A 13478-nucleotide genomic window follows, 5' to 3' on the forward strand; every position below is an offset into this window, starting at 1 on the left:
TTTTTTTTTTTTTTTTTTGGCCTAGACTGAGACCTGGGAATAGAGACCTCGAATAAACCAATTCTATTCACTTCATGTCTTTTATAAAAAAAGAATGAGAACAAATGCTAAGACTAAATCAGCATCAAGGAAGCTGAATTGCCGTAATTCCATTAAATGTTGGCTATGATCGAGCTATCCAATCGGGGTCACAGAGGGTTTATGACCTTGATTGAATCAGCAAGTGGGCAACGCGGTTATGTTGGTTCATCAATCCGCGCTGGTGTTGGAGATGGGACCTCGGTGTGCAGCTGAGGCGAAAAGTGGGGCTGGTAACTTGTGCAAACGGCAGGATGGAGAGGCCCTGTCTGACCATGGATGTGGCCGTCCCCACATGAGGGTCCTTGAGACCCTTCATCAGTACGACCATCTGGGCGAGCTCCGCTCAGCTGGGCTGGAGAAAGGCAGACTAGAGCGTCCCGTCCCTTGTGTCCTTCTCCAGCCTCACACATCTTGGCGACTTCTGCTTCCTTCTGCAAAGGAAACGCAGGTTTGCTCAGCTGGGGGCAATGGGCTTTGGAGCAGCTGGTTAAGGAGATATATGGTCCGTGTTGAGCTCCTGCCCAGATGCTGGTGTGTTCTGCACTTTGCATCTGCCTCTGTTCCTGTGTGAACGAGTATTTTAAGCATTAAGTACCATTGTGCCAAATGGCTTAGAGGTTTTTATAAACTTTTGTAATTGAAACCTCATTTTGATATTCCCATCAGGAGAAATAATTTTAGCTATAGGTCAAGGAATGCTAACTTGCACGGAGTTTACGCTAACCAGGTTACAAGGGCTTATATAAAAGACAAATAGGGGAGAATTATATAAAAGCACCGTGGCTCCAAATAATTTCCTCCAGATTTTAAGAATGTTTTAAGCTGAGTTAGGTTGTGTGTCGTAAAGCACCAGATGCAGAGAGCAGAGGCAGGAGGGGACGCGGGTGTGAAATACTTGATGGAGGATCCAGGCAGAGATCGCGAGCTGAGATGCTCTGCTCCCAGTGCTCAACAGCATCCAACTTTCTGTGGCCAAATTGGGGCTGGAGGAACCTCGACTTGGTTCCCGTCACCCAACCTTGCACCTCGATCCCTTGGAGGCTTCTTTGACCATTTATAGTGTAATGAGCTTTGAGGGAGGGGAGACCTGCAGTGTCACGGGTCTCTGGTGCACGTATAGATCGCTCTGGTGCATGTATAGGAAGGAGTTCCTCTCTGGTGCACGTATAGAAAGTTTCCTGGCTTTCTTTGCACTAATGCAAGAGCCAGACTGGGTGATCCCTGGGCCACTTCCAAGCTCTGGTCTCCTCCCTGCTGCTCCTCTGGGAAGAGCATCCCAAAATCCCAGGGCTAAAGCAAGGTGCTGTCCTGCCCAGCTAAATGGAACCGGATCCAACCCGCCCTGTCCCAAGCCACGCTGTGCCCTCCACTGCACAGGGAGACACTTGGTGCCAACCTGTGTCACTTGTCTCTTATCACTGCTGCTTTCCCTGCCTGGAGCTAATGGGGCTGAGGGTCCCCAAAACTGTTGTTTTCTCCAAACTAGATGATCCTGGGGTTCAGTTTGGGCAGGTGTTTCGTCGAGAAACTGCTGGACAATTTAAAACCTCCTTCTCTGCTAATCAGCCTAACCTCTTCCCGGTTTTTATCCTATTGCTCTGCAATTATTCCCCCTTGTTGCTCCCTAAATAAAGCCTCTCCTCTCCGCATTTTCTCTTCAAGCCTTCAGCATCTCCCGCTCTGGCGTGGCTGGCAGAATCCCTTCCCTCCTCGGCTTTTCCTTTCTCCGTTGCTCCTGCTGTTGCTGGGGACAAGGTCCCTGCTCGCTCTGGCCCCTGGCTGCCGCAGCAGCTGCCTCGGATGCGGCTCCGGCTGCAAATGCTCCTGTTTGCAGATGGAGCGAGCCCGGTAGCAGCGGTTGCAGCAGCCACGGCATCTCTCCTTCCTACTTTAAGGCCCGAGCAGCCGGGGGTGCCCCGTGCGCCAGGGCAGTGGGGCTGGAGCGCGGCCCCGGCGCTGGCGCGGGGGTCCTGGCTCGGGCGCCCGCTCCGCAGCGGCGTTAGCGCAGGCGAGCACTGACACCGCTAATTAGGTCAGCGGCTCCTGGCGAGCGCCAAGTCGCTGCACGCGGCGGGCGGGGGGAGAGAGGGGAGTTATCTGAGGTCTCTCCAACCTAGAAACCCAGAAAAAGGCTCCCGGAGCTGCTCGGGGCCGGGCCGCGCTCCCACAGGCTCCTGCCCGCGCTCAGGGGCGGCGAGCTCCAAAATCGCAGGGTTTTCTCCTTTAAACTGTAATTTTGCTTAGATTCACAATGCTCCACTTCTGAATTTGGACCTGATAACCTCAATGGAGTCCCATATTTCTTGGGTTGCACTAATCCTTTAAATTGCAAGGTGCTTGGTGCACGCTTGTCCTCAAAATCCTCCTGGGAATGACAGTCCCATGCCATGGAAACCAGTGCAGCACCAGTGCCCTGAGCCTCCCTGTCCTTAGGGGGGCTGCAAGCTGAGCAGGGCCCTGGGAGGCAGAGGTGCCGGGTTATTTCGGGTGCCCCTTCCCTTGGGCAGGGGATGGAGGCCGCCTTGCTCCTCCTGCCCGCCCAAGGACACGGGGCTGCAGCCGTGGTGCTTTGCCTGGCTCGCTAAAGCAGGGAAGTCTTGCAGCGTGCTGCACAGCAAAAGAAAACACCTCTGGCGTATTTAACACGGTTTTTATTTAAATAGCCTTTCTAGAAGTTACCCCAAATGAAATCTACCGAGTAAGATGTGGGTTCACCATTTTCCAATGTAACAACATCTTACAATCAAGGGTGTGAATAAATCAGGGGCACGTCATGCCTATTTACATAAAGTGTGGTTAAAGCACGGAGAACACTAAATTTAGAGCAAAGGCTCTCTGCTTGCAAACAGTCTTCTCTGAATGGCTGCAGCCGGTTAGAACAAGCTTCTCTCCCATGAAATAATTAAAAGTACACTCACAAGGCAAGATGGAAATCGGGGCTATAAAGAAGGTTTAAACCTGCTTATTTAAGTCATGACTGAAGGTAAATCTGTTGTTGCCCAGGTGGAGAAATGTCCCCTGCGTGTGCAGGACCTGGCCCCGGGAGGGCTCGTGCTGCAGGATGGGGCTCATCTTGCTCCGACCTTCCCCTTTTGCTGCTCCAATTAAATGGGATGAGTTTTGGGTGTCCTGAGCCCACTCGGCTCCTGCCTTGGTTTTCCCTTCTCCAGCTGAGTGCATCCTCCCACTGCCGGCCGCCCCGCAGCACGTGGCCCGTCGTCCCGCGTGCTGGTGGCCACGTGCCCCACTGCGGTGTGGGGCAGCCCGGGCACCCCTGGCTCTTCCCAGTCCCTTCTGGCCGTGTCCTGGCTGGGATGCTCCATCGGATGCTCCATGGGATCGTCACTGCGCCCAGCCACATCCCAGGCTTTTCTGCTGTGCAGGGGGAATGCACGGAGCGGGGCTGCGGCAGGACCAGCTCCTGCCCTAAAATAAGCCTGCTTTGAAGTTAGGCATGTCACTTAATCTGTTTGAGGTTTGCCCTGTTTTGTAAGTGCCTGCTAATAAATATTGTAGCATGCCAAAAATAAAACTGTTAAACAAGGTGGAGAGAAGGAGAGGAAAAAAAGGCTTCTCTGGGCCCCAAATTTCCAGTTTAATTCTCTAATGAAAGCTCGGAGTTTCTGAAATAGGTTTGACAGGCTGGGCTGCAGGTTGGTGTCCCAGGAGAGGTGATGGCAGCGGTGGTGGCAGGGCTCTTCAGCAGCGCTGCTCCTTGCAGAGAGGCTGGGGACATGCCAAGGTCCTAGGGTGGAGAAAGCAGCCGGGTCAGGGGTTAGGGAGCTGCCCTGTGCACTCAGCCTGGGCACGAGGAGCCGAACCCTCCTGTGGGGAGGTGCCGCAGGGCTCTGTCCCGTGGCGTGCGCCGGGTGCCAGCGCGCGGTGCCTGTGCCCAGTGGGTGCTCGCAGAGGGAGCTGGTGCCGGTGGGACGCAGGGAGCAGCTGTGCGTGCAAAGCTGCGGAGGCGGCCGCGGGCGGGCGATGCTGCGGTGAGCAAGAGCGCACGGTGCCACTGAGCAAGCGCCACGTCCCTGCCTGCGCCGTGTCCCAGCCTCCACCACATCCCAGCCTCCACTGCATCCCTGCCTCCACTGCATCCCTGCCTGCGCCGTGTCCCTGCCTCCGCCACATCCCTGCCTCCACTGCATCCCTGCCTCCACTGCATCCCTGCCTCCGCCGTGTCCCTGCCTCTGCCACCCGCGCGCTCCCCGCTCCCCGCACCTAGTCAGCACTGCTGGGCAGGGGGTGCGTGGGGAGCGCGGGCTGCGGGCACCCGTGCCCACCCTCAGCACCTCCCTCCTGCCCCTCTGCCCTAGTACATCGAGGCCATCAGCAGCAAGCAGGGCGAGCTGGAAACCTACGTGTCTGACGGCTACAAGACGGCGCTCACCGAGGAGCGGAGGCGCTTCTGCTTCCTGGTGGAGAAACAGTGTGCCGTGGCCAAGAGCGCCATCACCTACCATGCCAAGGTGAGCGGCGCAGGGGCACCCGTGGCACGCCGGAGGCACCCATGGGATGCAGGAGACACCCGTGCATTCAGCCTCCCTTACGCTTTCCATGCTGCCCACATCCCCTGCACAAGGGTCTGGTGGTTCCTGGAGGGCTGGAGCGGAGTGTTGGGATGGCAGAGGGTCCCAGGGGTTTCCAGGGGTGCCCAGGGGGTGGCAGGGGATGCCAGGGGGTGGCACCGGCACACGCTGCTCCGCGGCAGGCTCCGAGGCTCCCGTTCTGGCCTCCCGCCGTCGCTCGCAGCTCCCATCTGTCGAGGCTGCGCTCGGCACGGGGAGCGGTGGCGGAGCCGCCGTTACTCAGCGCCGTCCTCGTGCTGCACGAGATGCTGAATCAACAGGCAGCAGATGCCGCCCGCGCACTGAGCGGGCGCGGGGAGAGCGGCGCTCCCGGCCCCTGCGGGCACAGCCGCCCGGGGAAGCCCTCGGCCCCGGAGCGGGCGCATCCCTCGGGAACGGGCGCGGTGGGCGCCGCGCAGCGAGGGTGCGGCAGCCGCCGGCGCCCCCATTCCCGCTAGCCGCCGTCTTCCTCCCCGTGCATCCCCTGGCTGAGCCCCAGGGCCGTTTTGCCGCTTCCCGGCTGGGGCTGCGCTGTCCTGGCGTGCGCGACGCAATGAGGCGGGCGGACAAACCGCCTCCCGCTCGCCGCTGTTTTTCATGCCGCCTCCATGGCTCGGGTGCCAGCAGAGCCCGGGAGATCGAGGCCCCGAGCTTTGTCTCGTCGTGCCGTGCACGAAGGCACCAATCGGTCTTGCTCGCAGTCCAGAGGCGGTAGCTGCAGCCATCCTGGTGCGGAACACGAGGGACCCGCGTCTGTCTGGGGTGAAAATGGTCCCTTCTGTTCCAGCATCTCCTTCCTGGGCCGCCTTTCGCTCTGGGCTCCTGGGCCCTCATGCCGTTTTGGCCTTCTGTGTTGCAGGGGAAAGAAATGTTGACGCAGAAGCTCCCGCTGTGGCAGCAGTCGTGCTCGGATCCCAACAAGATCCCGGACCGCGCCATACAGCTCATGCAGCAGATGGCTGCCAGCAGCAATGGCACCATCATGCCCAGCCCTCTGTCTACATCCAAATCAAACCTCATCATCTCTGACCCCATTCCTGGTGCCAAACCTCTCCCTGTCCCCCCGGAGCTGGCACCTTTTGTAGGAGTAAGTATCTGCATAGCAAAGGTTGCGCTGATGTGCTGAGCAAAGCAGGAGGCGGGAGCCCGGGCCGGTGTCACCGCTGTCCTCAGCAAGCCGGGCTTTAGTTGCCTGCCACAATGCACCGGGTGCGCGAGGGGTTGGACCCTGCGCGTCCCGGGCATCGGGGCAGTGCCGTGGTGGGACATGGTGCAGAACAGCCCCCTCGTTCTGTCCTTGTTGTGCCCCGTTTGGGCGCTGCCCTGTGGGGTGTCCCGGCTCCCAGAGGCAGTGAGGGCTCCCAGTCGGGTTGGGGGAGCTAGACTGGTCTGGCAGCGGGAGCTCGCTGGGTTCAGAGCACCCTGGTGGGAGCCCAGCTGAAGGAACCTCAGGAAAAGGTGCCTAGAGCGGAGCCGGGTGCTGCAAGTCCCTTCAGAGCAGCATGTCCCTGCGCGGTACGGAGGGGATGAGCTGAGCGGTGGCGCTCAGGAGAGATGTATTGGGTGCCAGACGGCTCGGAGGGACGCAGTACTGTAGAGGTGCCTCCTGCTGCCCTTCCCGGGGCTTTGTGCTCAGGTAGGTGGGAACCAGCCCGAGAGGCCCGAGCTTCTGCTCCGCAGTGGTCCGTGTTGCCGGGAGCTGCCGCCCCGTCTCGCCGGGGACGCCTGGGGTGCCTAATGAAGCCCCTTCTCGTCTTCCCTCCCCTCCTCTCCTTTCTCCGTAGCGCATGTCGGCGCAGGAGGCCATGCCGCTGATGAACGGAGTCTCCGGCGCAGACAGTGATGAGTACAGCCACTGGTCTGAGATGAAGCCAGCACAGCCCAAATCTTTATCTCCTCCCCAGCCTCAGAAGCAGCTGAGCGACTCTTACTCGAATACTCTTCCCGTTCGCAAAAACGTTCCGCCGAAAAACAGCTACGCGTCCGGTGAGGGCCCCTTCCCCGCCCTGTCCCCGTTCCCTGGGCCGGAGGGTGCGTCTCGGGGGAGACGTGCTGAGCTCCCCTCCGCACGGGATTAGGAAAATGAACAGAGGTAACGGAAGCTGCAGGGACTTTAGGAGAGCAGCGCTGCAGCACAAATGAGAACCTGGTCTTTCTGCTAAGGGTTTTCACAGAATATTCAAGGTTGGAAGGGACCTCTAGAGATCATCTAGTCCAACCTTCCTGCTCAAGCAGGCACACCTAGAGCACGTGGCACAGGGTGGCATCCAGGCGGGTTTTGAAGACCCATTTTTATTAGTACCTGGAGTGAGATAAAGAGGTGTTAGGGACCACGTCCTGTCCTCGGTCGTGTCAATGCCACAGTAGCGAACCACCGCATTCAAATCTCGGCGCATTTCTTGGTCTTTGTCTCCCGCCAGCTGAAAACAAGACGCTGCCGCGCTCCAGCTCCATGGCCGCAGGGCTCGAGAGGAACGGCCGGACGAGGGTGCAGGCTATTTTCTCTCACGCTGCTGGTGATAACAGCACCCTCCTGAGCTTCAAAGAGGGAGACCTCATCACGCTGCTGGTGCCCGAGGCCCGCGACGGGTGGCACTACGGGGAGAGCGAGAAAACCAAGATGTGAGTGGGGGGCGTCGCGGCGCCCAGGGCTCCGTCTCTCCTGGCCCCGGTGCAGCCACGCGGCCTCCTTTAGCTGTTTGTGTCTCTCCCATCACAAGACCCCGGTTTGACTCTGTCCTGGGCGTTTGCCTTGCAGGAGAGGCTGGTTTCCCTTCTCGTACACGCGGGTGCTGGACACGGACGGAGGCGAGCGGGTCCATGCCAGGTAGGGCAGCGCGGTGCCGGCACCGAGCGCCGGGGGTGCCGCCCGGGGGGCTGTGCCTGCTCTGTTTGCAAGAGGAGGGTCGAGCCGGTCTTGCTGACTTGGGCTGGGAACATTTAATGATTTCCTCAGGATATAGTGTGCATTGCTGGGGATTCATGGCACAGACCCGCAGCGGGGGGCAGGTTATATCGGGGGGTCTGGCTCTGTGCCGGGGCGGTGGGCACTGCCCTTCCTGCAGGGAAGGAGCTGCAAGTCAGCGCAAGTGACGCCGCTCTTTGCGTCCCCAGCCTGCAGCAGGGCAAGAGCAGCAGCACGGGCAACCTGCTGGACAAGGACGACGTGGCCATCCCGCCGCCCGACTACGGCATGTCCTCGCAGGCCTTCCCCTCGCAGGGCACCGGCACCTTCAAGCAGCGCCCGTACAGCGTGGCCGTGCCCGCCTTCGCCCAGGTGAGCGCCCCGCGGCCGCTTCCCGCCGCGGGTCCGCGGAGCGGGCGGGTGCTAATCCCGGGAGACGCTCGAGCCAGCGCCGGGGTTTAACTCCGCAGCAACGCGCGCCAGGAGCCGGGGTCTGCGGGGTCCTGCCGGGGCTGTGCAGGGAACGGGTTCGTGTTCTCGCCGTGCCCCCGGGCTCCTCTCCAACAGGCCTGTGTTCGTTATTTGTAGGACTACCTTATGCCCTATGGTTGTGCAATTAAAGACTATTCCAGTGGCCTCTGCCAACCACCATCTGCTCACTACAAGCCTTATACTAGGTCAACAGCTGTAAGTCCAAACAGATGCAATGTTTCCGCTGGGATTTATGGACAGTTGGCTGGTTTTGCCTGGTAGTTCTTGCGGCTTGCCCAGGGCTTCAGGCTGTCTCCGCTGAGCGTCTCTCCCAGCATAGGGAGAAAGGAGACAGGGACCCCAGGGAAGAGGCAAAGGGACCGGAGAGCACGGGCCGCTTTGACTAAGCTGGGCAGAGCCGGCAAGACTCAGGAGGCACAAAACAGCCCCGTAAACCCCCAATGGACAACACTTGCCAACGCCACGAGAGCCTCCCACCAGAAACGAGCTGCTCACAGGGAGCTGGACCCTTTTTCTCCTGCGCTTGCGGGTGCAAGCGGAGGGAGTCACCACGTGAGCCGGCAGCTGCCGCCCCCGGGCTCGGATGGTCCGCGGGGTTTGCAAGCAGGTAGCCCGGCAGCCGCGCAAGCAACGCGACCCCCCAGCGTGGCTGTCCAGGCAGACATCCCCACGGCTTTCCCGGTGCAATGGGCATGTGCCAGCGGACAGGGAGAGAAGGGACACGGGCGCTCGGGTCCCGTCCCTTCTGCATGGCTGCAAAGGCTGCAGCCGCCCTGGGAAGGCTCCAGGGGATGGACGGGTGCTTGATCCCCATCCTTGCTAGTCTGAGCCCAGTGGGAGCCATTCCGGGCAGGCCTTGCTGCTGGATTTGGGGGTTCATGAGCGGGACTGTTCTCTGGCATGGGGAGCCCTGGTCTCTGATCCCTGCCGCAGAGACACGTGGTCCTGCCTTCGGGTTTCGGTGTTTGTCGCGGGGAGCAGAGCTGATCCTCGGTCCGTGTCCCAGCGCTGGGATGTGTCCCGGCTGGATCTTTGAGCTCAGTCCCACGTGCTCCGAGCAGCCGTCCTCCTCCCCGCTCTGCAAAACGCCCCTAGTGTCAGCTGAGTAGAAAACGGTCCAAAACTCTGTGTGGTTTCTGGTGGGAGCTGGTACAGTGCAAACACTTCCCTTCTCCATGGAACATTTCACTGGTCTTTCTCGACCTTGCTGTGTGATCCCTTTCCAAGCGTGTCTCGTGTCTCCAAAGCGGATCCTGGCACAAAGGTGGTGCTGGCCAGAGCAAACCCGAGCCCGCTCAGCCGTTGCTCTTGTCTTGCTAGATTAAGTCTTGATCCGAAGAGAGCCGTGCAACTTTGCTCCCTGCGGCGTAAATCCCGTGCAGATCATCTCCATTGCTCCTCTTTCATCTTCAGATGCATTGGCTCTTAGCCCAGAACGCCTCTGGGTCCTGATGCATTTGGGTTTGTTCTTGTGCCCCTCCAGAGGCACCCGAAAGGGCTTAGCCGGTGCCCCCGGCGACTCACGGCCTCCTCTGCTTCTCCCGCAGGGCCTCGATGACTACGGGACGAGATCCGTTAGCAGGTAAGACTCCTTGCCGCGAACCGGTGTGCGCCCGGGACGACAGGTCCGCGTGGCCGGCGGGGCGCAGGGCGGTGCCTGGGGCGTTCGGAGGAGGATACGGATACGGTGCAAGGCTTGGTCCGAGCAGAGGCGCCCAGCAGCCCCCGCGCAGGGCAGAGGGGCCGCCGCCGTCCTGGCTACCGCAGCCCGCGCGCTCTGTGCTGGGCTCCTGCCCTCCAGCTTAAAGCAGGATAGCGAGGGCTCACGGAGCAGGAGCTTTGCAGGGTCTCGCCCAGGTGCCTGCTCCCACCTGGAAGCTCCTTCTCCTTCGTGTGGAGCAGCGGGGCGCGCGGCTGGCTCCGCGCGGCGCCGTCGGCTCCGTGGGCGCGCGGGCACCGCGGGCTTCTCCGGCCGCTCTGGCATCTCTGTGCTTTGTTCCGCAGCGGCAGTGGCAGTTTGGTATCAACGGTGTGAGGACACCTTGGCTAGCAGGGGCAACTTGCTGCTTGGAAGAGCTTTCTGCTTCTTTCCCCCTTTATTCCCCCCCCCTTTCCCCTCCCCTTTTCTCTCTCTCCTTCTTTCGGAGTTGAAACTCTTGTGAACTTCAAGGAAATCCATGGTGCTTCTCCATGCCCTCCCGGTGTTCACAGTGCCCTTGTTTCTGAAGCCTTTCAGAGCAGACACTGCCAGGCGGCCGGTGCCGGCCGGGGCACGGTGCCCGCGCGGCGCTGCCGCTCCGTGCCCTGCGCGCGGGCCCCGCACGCACGGACCACGCTCCTTGCAGGCTGCCGCCCGCGTGCATGCCCTCTGGTATCTGTACTGTTACCCCCGGCCTCGCTCGGGAAGGGAAGGCAGCTCTGCTCCCTCTCCTCCCCATCCACTTCGAGCCAACCGAGCGCGCAAGGTTGCGGGAGGAGAAGTGGATGCTCCGCGGGCCCCGGCCCCGGAGCAAAACGGCTGGTTCTCTGCCGGCACCCTCTCGGAAGGGTTTCTCCTTGTTGTTTTATAAATATATATGTATATATATATTTTTTGTAGCAAGGTATTGTTACCTCACGTTAGTGCTCGGGGCTGAGGCAGGGCGGGTTGAAGCCGCCTTTGCACCTAAAAATTGGGCTTAAGTGACCCCAGTGCCGTCCTGGGGACGGACCCCGCGCTCGGGCCGCCCTGTGTCCCGGGGCTGGGCTGGGATTGAGGCTCCTGCCCGCGCCCGGCTCCCTGCAAAGCTCCACACGCTTCCTTTTTCCAGTGTGATTTTTAAAACCTCTCACCTGCCTGTTTACTCGGACATTGCTGGCAATATATGCACAGACACACAGACACACGGAGAAGTTTTTGTTTTATATACCAGACTATGGGCATATTGGAGTGAGAGCCTCCCGCGCTGATGTCATGATTTTGCTAAAGATTTTTAACCCGAGATATTTCATTGCTAAATGACTAAATGTAGAAGGAAAAAAAAAAGCAAAAAAAAAAAAAAAAAAAAGCAGAACTTGTATGAGGACTGTAAAGTGCTGAAAAAACATTTTTTTTTTTAAAGCCAGAGAGAAATGTGCCCTGTACTGAGTTATTGTTTGAATAAAAGTTTTATTTATTGCATTGAGCTGGGCCTCGGTGTCTTTTTCGGCTTCCATGTGTTGCTGACCATCCACCAGCCTGCACAGGCCATGCCTTGCTTTTGTTTTGCTCGTTTTTCTTTTTCTTTTTCCTCCATTTGTGCGTGGCGCCGCGGGGCTCGTGTCTGTGTCCGGGCTGCGGCTCCGCGTCCCCGCGTGCAGGCGGGAGCAGCGAGCCCGGCTCCGGCCGCGTGCTCCTGCAAACCGTGCGCTCCCGGCGCCGCCGTCCCCGGGAACGCCGGGAATGCCGCGAGCGCCATTCCCGCGCCTCGTGCGAGCTTCGCCGGGGAAGGAAGCGCCGGCCTTGCCCTTCCTTCCCGTCTGCGCAGGGCTGCCGTGCGGGCGCCGGGGCTGCCGCGCTGCAGAGCTGCTGCGTGCCCGTCAATGCAGCTCGTCCTCCCTTGGCTGCCTCTGCCCGGCTGCAGGCGCATGCGGAGCCGCCGGCCGAGCCGCCTGCGCTGCCGAGCGCGTTGGCCGCGCCGCGCCGGCCTCCTCCAACCTGCCTTCTGTTTCCCTTGCAGCGCCGATGTTGAAGTGGCCAGGTTTTGAGAGGCCCCTGACCGTAGTTAGTAAGTTGGCGGTTTGCGCGCGCCCGGCACTGCTTTCGGGGTGCTGGGGCCGTCGCCGTGCTGCTCGTCCCCCCCGCCAGCAGCGGGGTCTCAAATGGAGCCGGGGGCTTTTGCTGGTGCCCGGAGCCGCTGCCGCTCACCCCGCTGCGCCCGCCCGCCTCTCACGCTGCCCTCCTGCGGGCGCCGGGCTGCCCCGTCCTGCTTTTCATGCGCATGCTCTGGTCGCAGGCGCTGGGTGCCGGGTGCTGCCGGGACCAGCCCTGCGCGGTCACCGAGTCCCAGCTTGTTGAGCAGCTTCTCTCGCTCGCGCCGCCTCTCCGGGCGGCTCCCGCGGCCTCCTTGGGGCTTGGCGGCTCCGCGGGCGCTGCTCCAAGCCGCTCCTCTCTGCCGGGAGCACAAACGGTTAAATCACAACCCCTGGTGACTCATCAAAGCAACCTTTCCTGCGCTCAGCCTGGAGATCTATTTTGGCATGATAGGGGGAGAAGGGAGCTAAGGAGCTGCATTAATTAAGTGGGAAATTAATTACCCTATTTTTAAGGGGGAAAGGGAAAAAAAAAGCAATTTATCCTTTGAAGAAAGCAAGTGCGAGCACAGTGCGCGGCGCGGGGAGGCTGCGGCGGCAGCGCAGGGCCCGGGGCTCCCCGTGCAGCCCTCGCCACAGCAGCGCGGGCGCAGCGGGAGCGCTGCGGCGAGCGCGCGGGATGGAGGCACGCGGGGTGCGGACACCGGCCGGCGCCCGGAGCCCTTCCTCCCGCCAGCTCCCTGCCTCTTCCTCAGCCGTTTCGCTCCTCTGCAAAGGCCTCCGGAGCCCTGGCCGCTCCGGTGCCCGCCAAGGCCTTTGCTGCGCGGCCCTGGTCCTGCGGTGCCGGAGGGCCAGCTCCGCAGCGAGGTGGCCGAAAGCGGCACCGTTGCACCCGGCGCTCGCGGCGCTCCCGCTAAACTCTGCCTTCCTCTCTCTCCGCAGAAACCCCTTTGCCAACGTGCAGCTGAAACCCACAGTGACGAACGACAGGTCGGCTCCGCTGCTCAGCTGATCCGGGCCGGCCGCGCGCTTGGCACGCGGGCTCCCCTCGCCGCCGCCCGCGTGCCCGCCTTTCCGGAGCCGCGTTTTTAGGCAGAGTTCATATAATCCTGCTGCTTTGAAAGCCGAAGGCTAAAGCTAGCGCTGATTCCTCTCCCCTCGTCCCAGCTTGATCGTCGCAGCCGTGGAGGGCTGAGCTGCAGCTGAGCAGCCGCTGCTTTGCACGTGCAGAGCCAGAGCAGCACACGGGGTGATGCCACCAAGGCAGGGGGACGTGGGGAAGCCCTGGGTCTCCTTAGGAGCCAGGGGGCTGACAAGTCCCCTGCCAGCTCCCGACCACTCCCCGGGCTGGTGGCACGTGGCTGGTGACGCTGCTGGCCCTCAGTAGCAGGGAGTAACGGTACTGCTGTAAAATAGACACTAGAATACGCTGAGGAGGTGGCAGCAGGGCGTCCCCAGCACTAGGTCCTGCGTGGGCCTGGCACCGATGGGTGCCCACGGAGCCGGCTCATGGGGCTCCAGCCCACGCTCTGCCCCACGTGCCATGGGGCAGCGAGAGCCCCAGCCTGGGTGCCCGCTCCCCCCAGGACCCTGTCATGCCAAGCAGGAGCAGGGGCTCCCATGGGGTTTCAGCTCCAGCAGCTGCCTTCTCCAGCTGCTCC

At 61.0% G+C, this 13478-nt stretch overlaps 1 protein-coding gene across 3 annotated transcripts in view; it reads left to right on the forward strand.

Moving 5' to 3' along the window:
• BAIAP2 (BAI1 associated protein 2) overlaps positions 1-13264 on the forward strand; it is a 34454-nt gene extending 21190 nt beyond the window's left edge. Inside the window, exons 7-14 of one of the 3 annotated variants that reach the window (XM_026036901.1) lie at positions 4398-4550; positions 5509-5736; positions 6434-6635; positions 7070-7271; positions 7408-7476; positions 7764-7926; positions 9594-9628; positions 12760-13264. In XM_026036901.1, coding sequence (XP_025892686.1) covers positions 4398-4550; positions 5509-5736; positions 6434-6635; positions 7070-7271; positions 7408-7476; positions 7764-7926; positions 9594-9628; positions 12760-12829 — 1122 coding nt within the window. In that variant the 3' untranslated portion in view covers positions 12830-13264. Of the gene's footprint in view, positions 1-4397; positions 4551-5508; positions 5737-6433; positions 6636-7069; positions 7272-7407; positions 7477-7763; positions 7927-9593; positions 9629-10050; positions 11094-11744; positions 11785-12759 lie in introns of those variants that run through there. The other 2 variants (XM_026036903.1, XM_026036902.1) reach the window with 2 other exon arrangements.
• Positions 13265-13478: the final 214 nt, after the last annotated feature.

This window comes from Nothoprocta perdicaria, unplaced genomic scaffold (assembly GCF_003342845.1).
Source record: "Nothoprocta perdicaria isolate Ctin4 unplaced genomic scaffold, notPer1 scaffold_187, whole genome shotgun sequence".
Lineage (NCBI taxonomy): Eukaryota > Metazoa > Chordata > Aves > Tinamiformes > Tinamidae > Nothoprocta > Nothoprocta perdicaria.